Below are 20,929 nucleotides of genomic sequence, written 5' to 3'. Positions count from 1 at the left end.
ACTAATAATGCACCATTATAGTATAATAATGCAGATCATCTGGACCGTTGATGAATGAGATCTAACGGCCCATATTAAGAAGAATAAAGGATCCAAGGGATGAATAGGAGAATAACGCTCCCCTATATATATATATATATATATATATATATATATATATATATATATATATATATATATATATATAGGGTTGTGATCAATTGAGATTTTTTAGCCTAATTGAGAATTGAGATGCATTATAAGCCACTCATTTTTATTAAATGAGTGGTCCAGAATTTGCCACATGGAAAATATTTTTACATTAATTAATTGTGAAAGGGCATATTTGTAATTTCATCATATATTTTATTTAATAAATATTTTTTTATTTTTTTTAAAAAATTTATTTTTTTTTCGATTTTTTATTTTTTTATTTTTTTTATTTATTTATTTTTTTTTTGTCAACTACATATACAATTCATGTCAACTACACACATGTAATGTCAACTACACACATATAATGTCAACTACATATACAATTCATGTCAACTACACATATATAATGTCAATTATAAGCTGTTGACATTTGATATGCAGACTACACATCGTAGTTGACATAATGTCTCAGTAGTTGATATCGCGCGAAAATTTAAAAAAATTTAAAAAAAATTAAAAAAAATTAAAAAAATTAAAAAAATTAAAAAAATTAAAAAAATTAAATTTTTTTTAGTTGTTGACATTTTAATACGAGTTGTTGACATTTGATATTCTGGCTATTGAAATGAAATGACGATAATACCCCTTAGTTGACATAATCTACTTGCAGTTGACATTTCAAAATGAGTGGCTGAAAATGCATCTCAATTCTCAATTAAGCTAAAAAATCTCAACCTAACAAGACCCTATATATATATATATATATATATATATATATATATATATATATAGGGGTGTGTTAAGGTCCTTCGCAGCTTTTCAGTCCAAGCTTCAATCAGATCACAGCTCTTGGATCCTTTAATTGGATGATTGTGATGATCTGCATTATTACACTATAATGGTGAATAATTAGTCGGTGTGCATTATTCAACTGAAAATCTGCATTATTATACTATAATGGTGCATTATTAGTCGGTGTGCATTATTCAACTGAAAATCTGCATTATTAAATGACACGTGGCATCAATCTAACCGTCGGATGATAAAATCGTGGGGCTGAGATTAAAAAAAATAATAGAACAAAAGATACAAAAAGGAAATGAATACATCCCTATATATATATATATGGGTGTATATATATGCACCATTATAGTATAATAATGCAGATTTTCAGTTGAATAATGCACACCGACTAATAATGCACCATTATAGTATAATAATGCAGATCATCTGGACCGTTGATGAATGAGATCTAACGGCCCATATTAAGAAGAATAAAGGATCTAACGGATGAATAGGAGAATAACGCTCCCCTATATATATATATATATTGTCCCATTATTCACAAATCCACTCTTAAAGACCGAACTAGAGACCAAATTAGGGCCCTTAGATCTAATTTTTAATGGATAAGACGAGATGATGTAGTGAAAATTTTCGCATTCATTAGGTAGCCAAATTACTGAAGGGGCTGGCAGCGAAAGCGTGCGTTAAATATCCGATCACATGAATTTGATCTATTTAGCAGATTATTTAGACAAATTCTATTTGCGCAATTTTCACATGTATCATGCTCATAACTTGAATTAAAACATGCTTTAGCATATAAAATCCCTAAAACATGCTTATTACGGAATTACCCAATTTACCTCGTTGATTCAATCAAGAATCGATGATGGCTCGCTCTGTCTCCACATGAAGATCTTCAATACAAGACCTCAGATCTTCTGACTGGTGTCCCGGACTATACGCCGATATTTGTGTGGCAAATCTCACCACCGTATTAGGACTTGAATAACGAAGACAGAACTCAGCTCACGGAGGAAGGTAATTTTCGATTTCTCTCTCTCAAAGGAGTGGACGAAAATTTGTGAGTGGAAAAGGTGTGTTTTCTGTCTCCTTTATTCTCCTATTTATAAGTCATATATTGGGCCCAGTCAGGGATCTAAGGAAGAATTTGGATCAGGCTTCACCCAATTAGCTTTTTACTAATTAAATTGAACCCACAATTTAAATAAGCTTATATTGGAATATTACAAGCAGTCACTACAGAAGTAATATTGCACTGCCTTTCCAAATCCGAACTTACAAGTATTCCGGGTTTCCTTTATTCGCGTTCAATTATTTCCCGTGCTTAAGATACAAACATCCATTAATTAATTATTGTCTGCTATGGACTTAATTAATTAACATATTTTAATCTCCAAGAGTGGACTTAGCAAGAAACTCTTATTTATTATTCATAGAGTAATTAAACTCCAACTAGCTAGGTTTCGAATAATAAAACCTTGTTTCGAGCTCCTCTTGTGGATATTATCAAACGAGACTCTCCTCGCGCATGATTCAACGCAATAGCAATCCTAGCACCGCTAGATAATGATCGCCACTACCCAATATACCTGGATCGTTGGTAAGTCAAAGTAGTAGATACTCAATATCGTATGCTCAATGCTAACGTACATTGATTAAGAAATTAATTATCAAGACCTCGTCTTTCAGTAGATAGCATAAAGACTCGTCTTGCTGTTAGATCCATTCAGTGCTATACCACACCAACGTCATCTTATTTCAATAAGGCTTAGAAATAATGGGACTGACATTGCAACCTTTCGCGATAGGTAGTCTATGCCTATCCAGGTTGTGAAATTCTTATTTTTCTTTGTTTAGAACTGACCATGTTACCTTAAATTGGACGACACCCACAACCGGTCTACTAAAACAAAGACTTAGACTTTGTTACGTTTGCTTATACATTTAAATATGCAATAAACAACCATTAAATGTAAAACATAACAACATTATGACAAAAAAATCTGTTGCATTTATTGGAAAATAACCATTAGAGTTTTACAGTATGCAATCACTCGAAAGGTGATTTCTAGTATACAAAACCTAACAATTACTTCAACCGATGGTGTTTTTGTCAAATTACATTTATAGTTTATTACTTCATCCAGTAGTTTTATTACTTCATTCCTATATTTAATTACTTCATTACAGTAAATTATTACTTCATTCCACTTTGAATTTGAATTTGAATTTGTTTAACCTTTTTTACAAAATTTAAAGCGAATAGAGTGTGGAAGTGTTTTTAAAATGAAGTATTTCTTCTTTATTATGATGTATGTCAATGTTGATGAAATTATAACCTCATTTAACAATGTAAAAGACTGAAGTAATAACCCAATTGAAGTTCAATGAAGTAAAATCCTATTGTGATGAAGTGGTATACTTGTTTAATGAAGTAAATGCACATATGAATGAAGTAGTGATCACTCTTCCTCAATCCATTTGTTCAATTATTGGGGCAGAGTTTTGGTTTTCTGAAGCTGAAGGCTCTTCCGTGGACACTGCAGAAACGAAGTATTTGTAGAAGAATTTGGAGTCCTACTGGATGAAGTAACAACCTAGTATAATGAAGTATTAACTTTTTGGAATGAAGTAATAAAGCTACTGGAATAAATTGTACTATTATTTACAGTGAATAAAGTAAAAAACCTTGTTCAATGAATTTGAAAGAAACATGTGTTGAATCATGTGAAAACCTATTGGAATGAACTAAAATCCTATTTGAATTAATGACACATTTGAATGAAGTAATAAACCTACTGGAATAAAGTAAAAATATGTTCATTTCCAATTTATTACGTAAGAGATGGAATGAAGTAATACACTTACTTGAATGAAGTATAAACGTACTAGAATGAAGTAAAAATATATTCATTTTCAATTTATTACGTACTGGATTGAAGTAATAACCTATTGGAATGAAGTAAATACCTACTAATGAAGTAATACCTACTGGAAATAAATTCTGCACTGGTATTTTTCAATTTATTAGTACAATATGTTATACGTCAATATTAATAGTCATTTGGTTCTTTTCATTTCTAATATTATTCATTCATTATATATTAATTCATTTAACCAAGCAATTACTTAATTCAGATAGTTTCATCACTTCATCTATTAGTTTGTAATTTATTACTTCATTTATTTATTTTCTGACAATATAATGATACATTTATTTGTTTGTAATTTGTTACTTCATTCCAATAGTTTTGATACTTCATTTCAGTGGTTAACTACTTCATGTGGTTATAACTTTATCAAGTACATTATTTAGTTCATTACAAATATAATTTTTCGCAAACTATGCATACAACACGGTTCAATTCATATTACTTCGTTACTTGATGTTATTACTCCATCAAGTGCGTTATTTAGTTCATTAAAATTATAATTCTTCACAAACTATGCATATAATACAATTATGCTCTTATCACTTCATTATTTGAGGTTATAACTTCATCAAATGCATTATTTAGTTCATTACAATATTAATTCTTCGCAAACTATACATACAGCACAGTTCTCCAACTGTTCTTCTCCACTCCCCAAAATTCCTTCAATCTACAGTGACGATTTCCACCAGAAATCCTTCAAAATCAAACCGGATGACGATAAATTGTTCTCGAAGCTTCTCTACCCCAAGATGACAAAATCAAACTACCGGAACTGCAGCATTCGCCGCCGGTATCTGTGCGTTGACCACCCGCCGCGATGCCACCCTGAGAATCAGTCCAATCTTCAAATCCAAGCTCTCTGTTTCCGCATCAGCCGTTCGGACAGAGAAGCAGGCAGCTCCCTCCGTTTCCGACAACGGAGCCGTGGGCAAGAAGCAGTGGGCGTCGCCGAGTAGCGGAGCACGGGATGAGCGACACTCAACTTTGAGAGATTACTTTGAGCAGAGCAGAGAGTTGATTAGTAGATCGGATGGCGGACCGCCGCGCTGGTTTTCGCCCTTGGAATGCCAGCACAGGCCGGCGGCATGGGCGACGAGGCTGTACAGAAGGAATGCCGATGAGACATGGCGGAAGGAGCGCCGGCGCACGCCACAGTAAGGGTGGCCAGGATGGCGGTGGCAGGCGGGCGGCGAAGTAGCGAGGCGGAGGGAGCGGTAGTCGTAGAAGCACCGACGAGGGAGAGAAAGAGATATAGAGAAGAGGAAGTGGTGGCGCCTCCTCTATAGGTTTAGAGAATGGGGCATTGGGAGCAGGGACGATGAGAGAGAAGTTGGTTGGATTTGGGAAGGGAGGATGAGCGTTGCACATTCCTAAACTACCCTTTACCAATTTAATTGAATAAAAAAATAAGAAATTATTAATAACCATTAGATGTGATTAATGGATGGATGAGATTTGGTCTCTAGTTCGGTCTTTAGGAAGGGTTCGACATTGATCACAACTATATATATATATATATATGGATGTATTCATTTCCTTTTTGTATCTTTTGTTCTTTGTTCTTTTTAATCTCAGTCTCACGATTTTGTCATCCGACAGTTAGATTGGTACCACGTGTCATTTAATAATGCAGATTTTCAGTTGAATAATGCACACCGACTAATAATGCACCATTATAGTGTAATAATGCAGATTTTCAGTTGAATAATGCACACCGACTAATAATGCACCATTATAGTGTAATAATGCAGATCATCTGGACCGTTGATGAATGAGATCTAACGGCCCATATTAAGAAGAACAAAGGATCTAAGGGATGAATAGGAGAATAACGCTCCCATATATACATATATATATATATATATATATAGGGTAGTGATCAAGATATAACTAATCTTAAGTGTATAACTAGAGAACAAATCTCAGCCACACATCTTAATTAAACAAATATTATTTATTTTAATTATATAAAATAGACTAAGGGTATTTTTGGAAATTACATTATGTGATTTAAATCAATCATTTCCTTCTCCTTTCAAATCTGCGACCAAGTGCGGCGAGGGAGGTGAGAACGGCGATCGCCGCCTGGACGATCTTCCTCCTTCAATACTCACAGGGTTGATATCAGGAGAAGGAGAATTAAGTTCTCACCAGTTGTTCCTGGGAATCGTAGCCGTGAGCGCATCGCTGTCCTATTTTATGACAACACATTTTCTGTTTTTGATCTTGTAAGATTTCTTCACTAGTTGGATCGTTTGTGAGTGTTTGGTTTTTATCGCCTGCAATGCCTTCACATATACTCCTATTAATATACTGGTACAATATAGAGAAACTGATTTACTCCATCAGGTGTAAATAGGGAGGTTGTGATATCTGTTAATACCTGTTCTATTCTATTCTTTCTTCAATCAAAAAAGCTGCAGCAGTAAACCTCATCTTCATGTGTAGGAAATTATCTCCATAGCGATATGATTGTGAAGGATTAATCGCTATTTTTTTGGTTTGCAAGAACTACCCTGATATCTAGTTAGTAACTGTTAAATCCTCTAAAATACCATCTTGGTGCACTATAAACATCCCCTTAAAGTTTATATTGTATGTAAGTGCTTGCTTTTCCCTCCTTCCTCTCATTTTCACTCTTATTGTGATTTTACTTCACTCTCATTTACAAAACACATCTCTCTCTTATTCTGATTTTACTTCACTCTTGTTTACAAACACATCACTCTTATTCTGATTTTACTTCACTCTTGTTTACAAAACACATCACTCTTATTGTGATTTTACTTCACTCTCATTTACAAAACACATCACTCTCTTATTCTGATTTTACTTCACTCTTGTTTACAAAACACATCACTCTTATTCTGATTTTACTTCACTCTTGTTTACAAAACACATCACTCTTATTCTGATTTTACTTCACTCTAGTTTACAAAACACATCACTCTTATTCTGATTTTACTTCACTCTTGTTTACAGAGCACATCACTCTTATTCTGATTTCACTTCACTCTTGTTTACAAAACACATCACTCTTATTCTAATTTTACTTCACTCTAGTTTACAAAACACATCACTCTTATTGTGATTTTACTTCACTCTTGTTTACAAAACACATCACTCTTATTCTGATTTTACTTCACTCTTGTTTACAAAAGTTTAATATAAAGTCGATTAATGCATTATTATATGTTACTTGCACACTTGGTTGATATATAGTAGTTGTTGTGATGTCACCTTTCACGTTCTTAAATTTTTGGTATTTATGAAAATAATAGCACCAAATCTACCTGTGATGTGCGCTGACTACTTCATTTATTCCTGGTTGACTTCTTGCATTTTACATATGTGTGATATCAGAGTGGTCAAATACGATCTTAACTATCTTGTTTTTTTTAATCTTAATATAACTACAACCGTTATTAGTGATATTAATTCGATTTCAAAACACGTTTCAGATGGCAACCCAGATCTTAACGATGGCTCAGTCGATCAACTCTTGGGAAATCTCCAGATTTATCATGCTTAATTTTTATAGTATTTTAATTATTTAAGGTGATGTCATCTTGCTTAAACAATCCACTCATGTAAATTACACACCACAGAGTGTGATTTTGAGAGAGGGAAACAGAAGCTCGGCTGCTACTGGGATCGCAACTACGTTGTACGCCATTGCAAACACGTAATTCACACGAATCCGTTGCAGCGTCTTCCTCGACAGATCCATAGCCGTGATCACGTCTTCCAAGCTGCTTCTCATCAGCACTTAATCTGCTGCCTCTATTGCAATATCCGTCCCCGCTCCTATCGTCATGCCTACATCTGCTTCCGCCTCTATTGCGAGAAGGCATTCCGCCTCCGGAGAGTGATTGTGATGGTGTTGGGAGCTCTGGCGGCGGCGTAAATGGTGGTGGTGGCGGCGAAGGAAGAGTTGCAGCAGCAATTCACCGCCATTTTGTGTGATACTAATTGATTTTGGAGAAGAGGGAGGCGAAGAGAAGAATTTGCAATGACGTAATGACGTAAACTAATTTTGGCTATGCAATGACCATTATACCCCTGCTTGGTTATTGTGGAGTAAATTTGTGAGGGAGGGAACTAATTTCTCCTTTAAATTCTAAAATTACATGTATTAATACTAGCTCTTGATTTTCTTAATCTTGTGGTTGTGATTTGTTCTCTAGTTATAGGTTTAAGGGGCATTTGCTATAGATCATGACCGTGTATATATATATATATATATATATATATATATCGAATTCTATTGTGTGATCGACAAGGATAAAAGCTTTATTCATAGAGTCAATATGACAATTGACATACAAGTTGGAAGAAAAAGTAGTATTGTTTTTTTCTTTATTACTATTATTGTGGAAATAAAAATACGCTTGTCTAACAAGCAGTACTTCCAAATCGTACGAATTTTTATTGTATAGCTATAATTGTCTTAATCATGGTATTTAAAATAATTGGATTGATGCGTCACCCCAATATGTTATTAGCTGTATAAAATTGAAAGCATCATTGTCATGAATTATATATAGAGATGTTATAACTTATAATATACACTATCTTTATACACTTTTTGTGAGTACGGTTTACGTTTAGGCATAAGTTTTTTTGTTTTTATTTTATCAACTTACTTAATTTTAATAACTTGAAAATTATAAATAATATTACTAGTTTTAAAAATTACATAATGATATATTTTTTATTCATTTATTTGAACTTATAAAAAAATGAACAAATCTGATATTGATTTTTGTAAAATTATATGGTATCAATAATCAATTTAAAAAATTATATATATATATATATATTTATATATGGATAATTAAAAAATTAATGTTAACATTGACTAAAAGAAAGTAATACTCGCATGAGATTACTCGAGATATTATAAGTTAGGTGGTTATAGATTGCGAAAATAATGATTATAATTCCAAAGTATAACAACTCACAATAATGCTTCAATAATTATGTATCATCATTCATGAAATCATATATAGTGAGAACTCAACGTTTCAAATGAAGGGCGTTATTTAATTTATAAAACAGTACTAATATATATGTTCAATACTAAAGCATGTGTGTTATGATTGTAAAGCAATCACATTAGGAGATCGGTTGTGATCGATTTAATTAAGCCAAGGTGACTGTGCACTGTCATCTTCTCACTCATGCTAATAGATTATTGCCGACCACTCTACTGCAAGAAACTATACCAAAATTATTAATAAAAGTCATACCAATGAAAAAAATGTCACATAAGCATTCTCCTTTTTTTTAATTTGCATAATAATTAAATAGTCATATATTTATATTTGGTTCGTGTTAGCTCATTTTTTTTAATTTGCATAATAATTATAATTATATTTGCTGGCTGTCTCACGACTCTCATCACCCCAACCCCTACCACCTGGCAATTCCTGGTTTAGGCGGTGAGTTGGTGATGTCTCATGTTCCATTTAAAAATAAAATGTTTTTCTTGTTAGATTATCTCATTAAAAATGACATATATTTCAACAAATCTATATGACCAAATTTTGTACAATCAAACACTAATTTATTTTTAAAAAAATAAATGCATTTATTTAAAATATATGGATGCATATATAGTACATGAAAAGTGCATAATATTGTGGTCATATATTTATGATTTGTGTACAATTTTTTTACATTTTTGGAACCATAAAAGTAATTAGTGCATACTTTAATTCAAATTTTAAAACAATATAAGGGAAATTCAAATATAAAAACAAAAAATGAGGTTAAAGACTAATAAGTCCTTTTAACTTATCCACTTACTATATTTATTATTTTAATATATAATTAATACATCAAATTATTAATATAACGTTATTTTGATTGTACAAAATTTGATTGTTTATCATAAAATAGAAATAATATTATCTCTACATTTTCTTCCTCTTACTTTATTCTCTCACACTTATCTTGCAAAACAACACTACATAAATCTCGTATCAAAAAGTAAACGTTTCACTTTAAATGGATAGAGGGAGTATATAATTATAAAATTATCACACTTCCCCAAATATAACCAACAAACCCAAAAGGATTTTTTGTGATAAGATTTGTGCGATGTACAACGCGATTAAGTTGTAAGGTGCGAGAGATCAACAAGTGGACGGAAGGCACTCAGTCGAGCTCGGGCTCGAGCTCAAAATGCAAGAAGCACATGTCAGGTGGCAATTACTTGTCAAATGGCGATGTGTTAATCTAATTATTTATATTATGCTTATAATAATAAATATAATAATTAATTTATTAAAAATCTTATTATTATTTTACAATTACTGATTATACGATTATTATTATTAATAATATAAATTTTTGGTTTAGTATTTAAAATTAAATATAAAATTTAAAATCTTGTTAATTTTCCAAACACGAGAAAAAATAAGTTGCTAGGAATCATATTCCCTAGATTCATTTTATCAAGAATCATTTTTTTTACCAACTTTACTTTCCTGTCACGAGTCCTCTATGGAGTTCCCTGTCATACCCGTGCGTTGTCCGATGGAGTTCCCCGAGTCGGAGCGTCCTCTAGTGGAGTTTCCTGCCGTGCCTAAGCGTCCTCCTCTGGAGTTCCCTACCGAGTCCGAGCGTCCTCCTCTGGAGGTCCCTGCTGTTGGTGCTGTGCCTGAGGCCAATTTTGAGGCACTAGCGACTAAGGCCTCCTTGGACGATCATTTTTGGCGCTTGTCGTCTCTGTTCCGTGTGTTGAAGTACTCCTTCGAATTTTGTTGTGTTCGTTATTTGTTGGCCCGAATAAAAATCATAGGCTGAACCCGAAACTTTAGAATTGTTTTAGCAGTTTGTCGAATTTGTACTTAACTATTACCATCTCTGAGGCACATATTCACTATTAATAAAACTGCTTTTTTTGGTTTTAAAAAAACTTTATTTTCCCGTCAAACACGCGTAGGCCTATGTGATTAAGTTACACTATGTAACTACTTGAAAAGCATTAATAGTTAGCATAATTCTTTATTCCAAGTAGATTTTTCTTATTAATCTTCAAATTCTTCTATTCCTTCCTTTGTTTTAATTCGTTCTAGAAATTTGCATTAGTCCATTAAGAAATAACCCACATATTTAAAAGTTAAAAATGAAAGAAACATTAAAAAAACATATACAGTGAGATTAGAATTTGTCTATGGCTCATGAAAAATGAAATCGGTATAGAACATATTAAAACGAAAAATTGTTTATTTTTATGAAAAGAAGAGAGTATCATGAGGCTCTGTGGAATCAAATTCTCAATATCGAAATTCCAATATACAGTATCAAATTCTCAACATCCAATGTACAAATAAAATTCGATGAAAGAAAGAGTACATACGAGGATTACAAGTTGTCTTTCAATGCAATCGTTGTCAAATAAATTATGGCTTTTGACGGATTGGATATAACGATTTTTGGAATGATTGTCAAATTACATGATTTTGACTTCTATTTTTTGTTATTAGAAAGAAAATAGAAATGAAAATGAAGGGAACAGTGAGAGGTGGCGTGGTTAGGCTGCGCCATCCAAAGCGAGAAGTGAACCAAACCACAAAATCAAAAATTGCATCCCTTTTCTTTTTCAACAATTTCAATCCAATATGATGCAACGACAAACTGGTCAACATTGCAATTTCCCTCCTCTCTCTTCTCCCCATTCAACCATAGTCTACAGAAGCCTTTCACCATATTATACATCTATTTGTGTGTGAGAGAGAGAAGCGGATTTGCAGGCTTGAGGTGATACTGTACGTAGTCATCACCACCTGGCAATTAAGCACAGCTCCATTTTATTTTTCTTCTCAAATATAATTTTATTTTCCCAGAAAATTCCATATCCTAATCCCGAGATTGGAGGTGGGTTATCTTAAAGATTGGATTTTGGGAGGATTTCTGTCTTCTAAGATTCTTCGTCTTCTCCCCAGACCCCAATTGTTTTTATGAACTGACTTTTGAGGGTAGTTTTCTGTTTGGTTGATCATATATCTGAAAAAAATCCAATCTTGAATTCTTGCATATTGAGTTGGGAAAGTGAGAATGGTTGGTGGAAATCTGTTTCATTATAGAAAGAATTCATGGCCGCCACAAGAATACATTAATCGAGCAACTTTGCAGTTGGTAAGCATTTCTTGCTGGGCTCTGAATTTTGGTATTTAGTGATGTGAATTCTGCACTTAACATATTGGTTGATGACTTTGTCGTGTTTTATGAGTTACTGGAGAAATTTAAGACTTTGATCAGTGACTTTATAGTAGTATTTCAATTTAGGCCTTTTGACATGGTTGAAAAGCAGAAGAAATTAGTTGGATTGGGACTAACAACTGGTCTTCATTGGTATTGGTTTTGCTGTTGCCTGTTGTACACGTATAGAAATAAACTAATAGTTATGTGTTTCTCTTCTTCATATTTGTTTGGAGACGCCTTCATTTTTTGTGCATATACACAAAGAATAAGAATCAGATATATTTTGATGCTCTTCTATTCAAACATAGCAGCATGGAACATTGCTATATGGATTGGTTAAGATGGCTGATTGGGTTGAAAATTAAAATTGATAAATTAATATTAACATTAGGATTTTGATGTTATAGCTCTATATTGACTAGGGTCCTTTCCAGTCTTAATATCATGTCTCTTTTGTTTGTGGTTATTGTATATTTGAAATTTCCACTGTTACATGTTTTCTTGAATCTTGTTGAGGACAAAACCAGACTAAAGGCTTCAATTAGATTTTGACTGATATCTCATTTATATGATGTTTCATTTTGATACATTTAGCACGTAGTAGCTTTATACGAGCATTTTTGTAATCCGATTTTTCATTTGCAATAGTTGGATATTGATGGTGCTGCCCCTCCCGAACACGCATTGAGAAGGAAATTAAATAGCCATGCCAGTATTCTCAAAGAATTCAGTATCACATTTAGAGAAGCCATACAAATGGTAATCATCACTATCTCTCAGAACATGTTCACAGTTCTTGACTCATCATAGACAAATTGGTTCACGATTGTAGATTCGACTAGGAATACGACTATGGCATTACGTACGGGAAGAAGCATCACATGGAAGAGTAAGTTTCTCATCACCCATCCTTTTGAACATCTTGCTCTTTTCAGCATACTTCAATAAACGAGCTTACTTTGCTTTTGCTCTCCTTGTACAGAAAGCACCCATAGACCCTTTTACTCGAGAACATTGCAAACCCTCTGCCTCACAAGGAGTGCCGCTTGGTGGGATGGGGTAAGCAGTATTTATATTCTAGCACTCCTCTTTCTCGCTGACCATGTCATGGAAACTTAACCGGTCCTCCTCTATGCCCTTCAGAAGCGGCAGCATATCTAGAGGATTCAGGGGGGAATTTAGGCAATTTCAAATACTTCCTGGTACATGCGAGACTTCACCGGTGATGGCCAATCAATTCTCTGTAAGTACTTTCTCCTCAATACAGTTCCTGCTTCTGATGAACGCATGTCTCTTTCTATTGTTAATCACAACCTAATATCTTAAGCTCTGCAGATCTTCATATCTCGTGATGGAGGGAAGAAGTATTCATCGGTTTTATCTCCTGGACAGCATGAAGGCTTAGGGTAAGGACTGTGACAGTGTAATTAGTACATTTAAATTGTGTATGGTAGTGAAATATCATTTCAAGTAGAAACGAATTGGAGATATGATCGAGGCCATGATTAACGTTTTGTAATTTTGACAGAAAGCCAAGTGATCAAGGTATATCATCCTGGGGTTGGAATTTAAATGGTCAGCATTCTACATATCATGCTCTATTCCCCAGGGCGTGGACAGTTTATGACGGTAACTTGCTATCAATTGTTTTCTGGCTGGTAGATGTGACAATTTTGGCCATTTCTATTAGACGTTGCGTTTCATTCTTTCCTCTTGTTCCAACAGGTGAACCAGACCCCGAGTTGAAAATATCTTGTAGGCAGATATCACCATTCATACCTCATAACTATAGAGAGAGTAGCCTTCCCACATCTGTGTTTGTGTACACTGTATGTCAATTTTGCATTCGAAATTTATCCTTCTATATCAGCGAACATTCTGCTCATGCACTGAGCAATATAATTATAACCGCCTCATCAATGAGGAGTATGAATCATTCCATTTCTTATGTTGGCTTTTGTGTCTTATACAGTTGGTGAATACCGGGAAGGAGAGGGCAAAAGTCAGCTTGTGTTTTACTTGGGCGGTGAGTTGTTCATGTGCTGATAGCTGTTGTAGTTTTGCAGCTGAGTTTGAGTTCAATTTCCAACTTATCAACATCTTTCTCTTCATTGCAGAATTCTATTGGAGGCACGTCACATCTAACGGGAAATCATGTCAACGAGCCATTTATGTAAGTTTAACTTATAGAGTATTATTGTTCAATCATTCAATTTTAGATTGTGTTTTGATATTTGTGCTTGTTTTTCCTCTTTTCTTGTAGAGGTGATGATGGGGTGTCAGGCGTGCTGCTACATCACAAGCAAGTCATCATACTTTTTACTTAAATGTGACGGTTGGTTGGCATTTATTCTTATATGTTGGAGTGAAAATTCCAGATTCTTTTCCCCAATCAAGAAATTTAGAATGTTAATCTAAAACAGGGTCAATTTATTCTCTTGAAACTCAATGGTTAACTGTTAATAAGGGAGTTATCAAGTTAAATTGTGCGCTGGAAGTTTATTTGAGAGTAGGTTTTGAGCTTTTTAGTGTTGTATGAGAGTGAGAGTTCTAATGATTAATAACTTTACTATGGAACTGTGCATTCAAAAATGGCAATGGTGCCTTCTAATGAGTCTAAGAGTGTTTGATTCGATTTTGCATACAAGGTGTCTTCAGATTATTTTCTGCTTCAGTTTTGGACTTAGGCACAACTGATTCAATACAAGTATTTAATCGAATTTATGTGCACGTGATTTTTAGTTTTAACTAAATGCATACTAACTAATACATCTATGATCGTAATATTTATCACTTTCAGGACGGCAAAAGATAACCCTCCCGTGACTTATGCAATTGCTGCCTGTGAAACTCAGAATGTAAGTGTCTCAGTTTTGCCTTGTTTTGGCCTGAATGGAGAAAGCTGCGTAACTGCAAAAGATATGTGGGGCAAAATGGTGCAGGTATGCTGATTTGTCACATACTGCTTTGATTTGTCACATATTCGTCATCATGATTTTTGTGTTGTAAGCTAACTAGTCTGAATCTTAGGATGGGCATTTTGATCAAGAGAATTTTAGCAAGGGACCTAGCATGCCGTCGTCACCTGGGGATACCCATTGCGCTGCAGTTTCTGCTTCTACATGGGTTGAGCCTCATGGGAAGTGCACAATTGCATTTGCTGTTTCTTGGTCATCTCCTAAAGTTAAATTCTGCAAAGGGGAGTCCTACAATAGGTAATTCCAGTTGATTTTTCTGATATTTACGCATGTGCTTTCTTACATGTAAAGATTATTATCTTCGTTGTCTGAAGTTTATATAGCTGTAGTACCACCCTTTTCCTATATTACTGTTTATGAGGCAGCATTCTCTTTTATATCCTGCTTACCTTTACACTTTTCCATTGAGATCAAATACATGGTTTTCAAGAAATCTGATCATGTTGTGGCATATTCTTACCTGTTTTTTCTACATTTGTTGAAATGGGCTCAGGAGGTATACTAAATACTATGGCACTTCGAAATATGCCGCTAAGGACCTGGTCCACGACTCTCTAACAAGTGAGTATTTTGTTACCTCTATTGTCGTTTCACTAATCGAGTAATTTTGTTACCTCTATTGTCGTTTCACTAATCAATCCAAAGTTGTTAGAAAGGGGTAGTTTCCACAATCGCATTAATCACCTTCTGTTTTGTTTGATTCTTGTTTAGAGTACATGTTGTGGGAAGAAGAGATTGAAAAATGGCAGAACCCTATTCTTAAAGATGATAAACTGCCAGAATGGTACGCAATGGTTAAACTTCTTACACGCTACTCCTCTTGGTGATGTGTTTACTAAGCTTTCACCTATAGAAATGTTTGTCAGTTGTTGCTATGTGGTCATTATCTCTTTCCTAGTACTCGCTTTCCGGCTTGTGATTAGTCTTCGACTGAATGTCGTGCATTGTTTGCAGGTACAAATTTACTCTGTTCAATGAGCTATATTTTCTAGTTGCTGGTGGAACAGTTTGGGTTGGTATGTATACTTCTTCAACTGCCTTTCGTATTCTTTCAACTCCGACTTGTATATATCTCATATCAACTTCTCCGCTTTCTTTCCTTAATAGCTTGTGCACTTATCATGCAGACTCAGGCTTACCGATGGAGGATTCAGTTGGTATCAATTCCGTTATTACGAATGAGAAAAAATCGAAAAGGAAACATGTAACGATAGTTCACAAATCAGCTAGGCTTGTAAATGAAGATTCTGATGCCTCTGTAGATGTTGATCCAAGCAGCGGTGGAGATACGGCTCTTAGAGGATCTTCAGATGAAGAAGAGTCGAGCTCTTGTGGGAGTGGGGATGGAGAGAACTCTCTCGAAACATCCCCTATCAAGTCGCAAAAGCCCATCAACGACGATGATGTAGGTAGGTTTTTGTATTTGGAAGGCGTCGAGTATATCATGTGGTGCACGTATGATGTGCACTTCTATGCGTCTTTTGCGCTTCTCGAGCTGTTTCCAAAGATTGAGCTCAGCATACAGTCGGATTTTGCAAAGGCCGTGCTGTTTGAGGATAGACGGAAAGTCAGGTTTTTAGCGGAGGGGAATCAAGGAATCCGTAAGGTGAAAGGAGCAGTTCCTCACGATCTTGGAACTCACGATCCGTGGTACGAGATGAATGCATACAACATACACGACACGAGTAGGTGGAAGGATCTGAACCCGAAGTTCGTTCTTCAGGTATACCGAGACTTTGCTGCGACAGGGGATCTTTCGTTTGGAGCAGATGTCTGGCCTGCTGTCTGCGCTGCAATAGACTACATGGACCAATTTGATAGGGACAATGACGGTATGATCGAGAACGACGGGTTCCCAGATCAAACATATGATGCATGGACCGTTCACGGCATAAGTGCTTACTGTGGTTCCTTATGGCTTGCGGCGCTGCAAGCTGCCGCGACCATGGCCGTCCAACTAGGTGACCATGCCTTTGCCGAGAAGTGTAAGAACAAATTCATGAAGGCGAAAGTCGTATTCGAGGAGAAGCTATGGAACGGGTCGTATTTCAACTATGACAGTGGGTCTAGCAGTAACAGTAAATCCATCCAAGCCGATCAGCTCGCCGGGCAATGGTACACAGCAGCGTCAGGTTTGCCCGATCTTTTCGACGATTGCAAGATCCGAAGCGCGCTCCAGAAGATTCACGATTTCAACGTCATGAAAGTTCAAGGAGGCAGGATCGGGGCTGTTAACGGAATGCATCCAAACGGTAAGGTAGACGAAACTTGCATGCAGTCTCGAGAAGTATGGACAGGAGTAACTTATGCCGCGGCTGCTACCATGATCCATGCCGGAATGACGGAGCAGGCTTTCACCACCGCTGAAGGCATATTCCTCGCCGGTTGGTCGGATGAGGGATACGGGTAAGCCACACCAACTCACCACATATTTTGGGCACTTTTGCCTATTTGTGTACATTGGATGTACAATGCATCCATCCAATTATTGTCTATTAATTGCCTAAGGATTTATTAATCCCAAAGCAAGCATCATCGACTGTATCTATGGTGGCGTTCAGTTCATTAGACAAGATAATGATGAGATACAATATGGGATAAGTAACAGTAGAATTTGTCCAGGATTAAATTAGTCATACAATATGAGGTACAATCTAATCTTGACATTATGGAGGCGGGCCAAACTTTTGAGAAAAATGCAACCGAACAAAAGATAAGATTAGTCACGGCCTTTAATCACAATTAATTATGGCAACTGAACGCCCCCCAGAAGATGGTAATAATCCGGTCGTTGCTTGTGCAGGTACGCTTTCCAGACGCCAGAAGGATGGACAACCGATGGGCACTTCCGTTCCCTCATATACATGAGGCCGCTCGCCATATGGGCAATGCAGTGGGCGCTGTCCTCGTCAAAGACAGTCCCAAAGGCCCCAATGGTTGTGGCGATGGACAGATCGCATGTACTCTCTGATACTGCAAATTCGTTCTGCAACAAGGGTGGTGTCACGAAGAGAGTGAAGAAGCCGTGGTGCTTTGGCAACGCCATATTCCACTGTTCGTGCTGACCAGCCGGCCGGCGTTAGACGTGTATGTAGTCTCTAATGTAACTGTTAATGTCTCCTGTTTATTAACAGAGATTTTGTATTACATTATTGTAGCTCATTCCTTTTAATCATTGTATAGTTGTATTGTAGTTCAAATTTTTGCAATCATTACTGTTAAATTTGTTGTGCAAAGAATGTTGTAAGTTCAGAGCTTTACGAACTAAATATCTGCTTTTTTTTAAGAGGTTTATTTTTTGCCATGATGTCTAATGTAAAGGTAATATGTCAACTTATTATATCTTGTGAAATGTATTGAATGATCCTTTTAAGATATAAGAGATACATTATATTCTGAAAGGACCGTCATCAATACCAAATCAGTTTAAACCTTAAACGCCGAACAAAATCATTATAAGACAACCTCGAGTTCATTATAATGAACTAATAACACACTTATAATGAACTTCAGATTTTTAAATTATGCTAGATGATGTCATTGTTTTTAAATCTTTGAATTTCCGATAATGAAGTGAACTACAAATAAAGTTGTAATGAACTCTGCGTTGTTTTATAATGATGTGTTTGGTGCGCGTTTAAAACTAGTTTGTTATATAAAACAACCCTATTGTGACCCTCCGTGTTTTTGTTTAATTATTGACCATTGGATTGTCAAATCTCATGGTCTGGATTTGGTCTGGATTTTGTATTGAGATCAAGTATTGTATTGATCATTTTCCTATATATATATATATATATATATATATATATATATATATATATTATTAGGTTGAGATTTTTTAGCTTAATTGAAAATTGAGATGCATTTTCAGCCACTCATCCACAACATTTTCGAAATGTCAACTGCTTATGTCAACTCGGAGGTATTATCGTCAATAGCCTGCACATCAAATGTCAATAGCCTGCACATCAAATGTCAACAACTTATAGTTAACATTATATGTGTATAATTGGCAAGAGTAGTATATGTAGTGGACATTATATGTGTAGTTGACATGAATTGTACATGTAGTTGACATTATATATGTGTAGTTGACATGAATTGTATATATAGTTGACAAAAAAAATTTAAAAAATTTAAATTTTTTAATTTTTTATTTGTCAACTACACACATATAATCTCAACTACATAATCCAAGCCCCTTGGCCTAGCGGTAAAGGGGGCTGGATACCGCGTCCATCCTGGAGGTCATGAGTTCGACCCCTGGGAGGCGTATCTTGGGGATTAATTTCCCTTGGGCGTTCACTGGCCTGGACCCAGGATGGGGGAGGTAGCCTGTCAACTACATATACAATTCATGTCAACTATGTGTACAATCCATATCAACTACATATACCAATTAATGTCAACTACATATACAATTCATGTCAACTATACGCATATAATGTCAACTATAAGTTGTTGACATTTGATGTGCAGGCTATTGACGATAATACCCCCGAGTTGACATAATCTACTTGCAGTTGACATTTCGAAAATGTTGTGAATGAGTGGCTGAAAATGCATCTCAAATCTAACTAATTTTAAGTGTATAACTAGAGAATAAATCTCGGCCACACATTTTGTTATTCCAATTTAATCTTATAGGTTAAACAAATTTTCAGATTTTTGTTAAAAATAATAGCCCAAGGGCATTTTTGGAATTAGTATATCAACATAGAATTCAATATCTCAAACTCAACGTGATTTCTCCCAAATTCAAAGTGTGATTTCTTCCAAAATTCAAGCGTAGATTTCTTCCGAATTCAAGCGCCGATTTCTTCCAAATTCAAGCGTTGTTTTCTTCCAATCTTAACCAAATTTGTTCACTGAATCAACGTGAATTGTGTCGCGCGATTTCAGGAAAAAATTCAGCTTCCTGTCCAAATTCATTCACGTTTGATTGCGACGTCGCTTCCCGGTTAAATCGCGACGTCTGCATTCCTTATCACGTGGATTCAATTCCGATACATTCGTCGGAAGATTATTTCGATTCTGATTCCTCCTCATCTTGAGAGGAAGGAAAAACTGAATCTAAAGGTAAGTATCAATTATTATCAATTAAGTGTTGTTGCTCAGCATGATTAGATTGTGTATGATGTTTTTACTGATATTTGATATTTCAGTAAACAATATTGTTTAGTTTACTGTTTTTCATTTTAGTGAAGTATATTGTGCATATAATGAACTATTATATGCTCACAGTGAAGTATATTGAGCATTTAATGAACTACAATATGCTTACAGTGAAGTGTATTGAGCATGCCTTATGTACTGTTTTTTTTAATTTCAGTGAAGAATATTGAGCATATAATGATGTATATTGCACATTTAGTGAACTAATATATGTTTACAGTGATGTATATTTTTGCATGCTTATAGTGTATTGTTTTTTCATTTCAGTGAAGTATATTGAGCATTCAGTGAACTACAATATGCTTACATTGAAGTATATTGAGCATGCCTTATAGTGTACTGTTTTTATTCATTTGAGTGAAGTATATTGAGCATGTAGTGAACGTAGTATATGCTTACAGTGATGTATATTGAGAATGCTTTATAGTGTACTATTTTTTTTCATTTCAGTGAAGCATATTGTTCATATAGTGAAGTATATTGAGCATAAATTGAAGTATATTCAGTATGCCTTATAGTGATTTTAATATGGCTCACAAGTTCCGAACTTCTATGGCTCACAAGTTTCGAACTTTATTGAAGTTCATCCTCCTGATGTTGTCAGTACAAAAGGGAAGTGGAAGTAGGAAGAAATCGAAGAGGGTGTTAGCAATGAAGTTATCAATGAAACCAGGTCGA

The 20,929-nt window shown here is 35.1% G+C and overlaps 1 protein-coding gene across 1 annotated transcript; it reads left to right on the top strand.

The window, feature by feature from the left end:
- The first annotated feature begins 11,459 nt into the window (after positions 1-11,459).
- Positions 11,460-18,377, top strand: LOC121775198 (non-lysosomal glucosylceramidase-like). The gene is made up of 18 exons (XM_042172231.1): positions 11,460-12,029; positions 12,744-12,854; positions 12,928-12,984; positions 13,078-13,154; positions 13,239-13,338; positions 13,431-13,501; positions 13,624-13,724; positions 13,821-13,924; positions 14,068-14,121; positions 14,213-14,268; positions 14,359-14,397; positions 14,896-15,037; positions 15,126-15,310; positions 15,567-15,634; positions 15,785-15,857; positions 16,028-16,089; positions 16,201-17,479; positions 17,877-18,377. The coding sequence occupies exons 1-18, from the start codon at positions 11,949-11,951 to the stop codon at positions 18,136-18,138; spliced, it is 2,922 nt and encodes a 973-aa protein (XP_042028165.1). The 5' UTR covers positions 11,460-11,948; the 3' UTR covers positions 18,139-18,377.
- The last annotated feature ends 2,552 nt before the right edge of the window (positions 18,378-20,929 follow it).

This window comes from Salvia splendens, chromosome 17 (assembly GCF_004379255.2).
Source record: "Salvia splendens isolate huo1 chromosome 17, SspV2, whole genome shotgun sequence".
In the NCBI taxonomy this organism is placed as follows: Eukaryota; Viridiplantae; Streptophyta; class Magnoliopsida; order Lamiales; family Lamiaceae; genus Salvia; species Salvia splendens.
The sequence above is the reverse complement of the archived record's forward strand: the minus strand, read 5'-3'. Positions and strand labels throughout refer to the sequence as shown.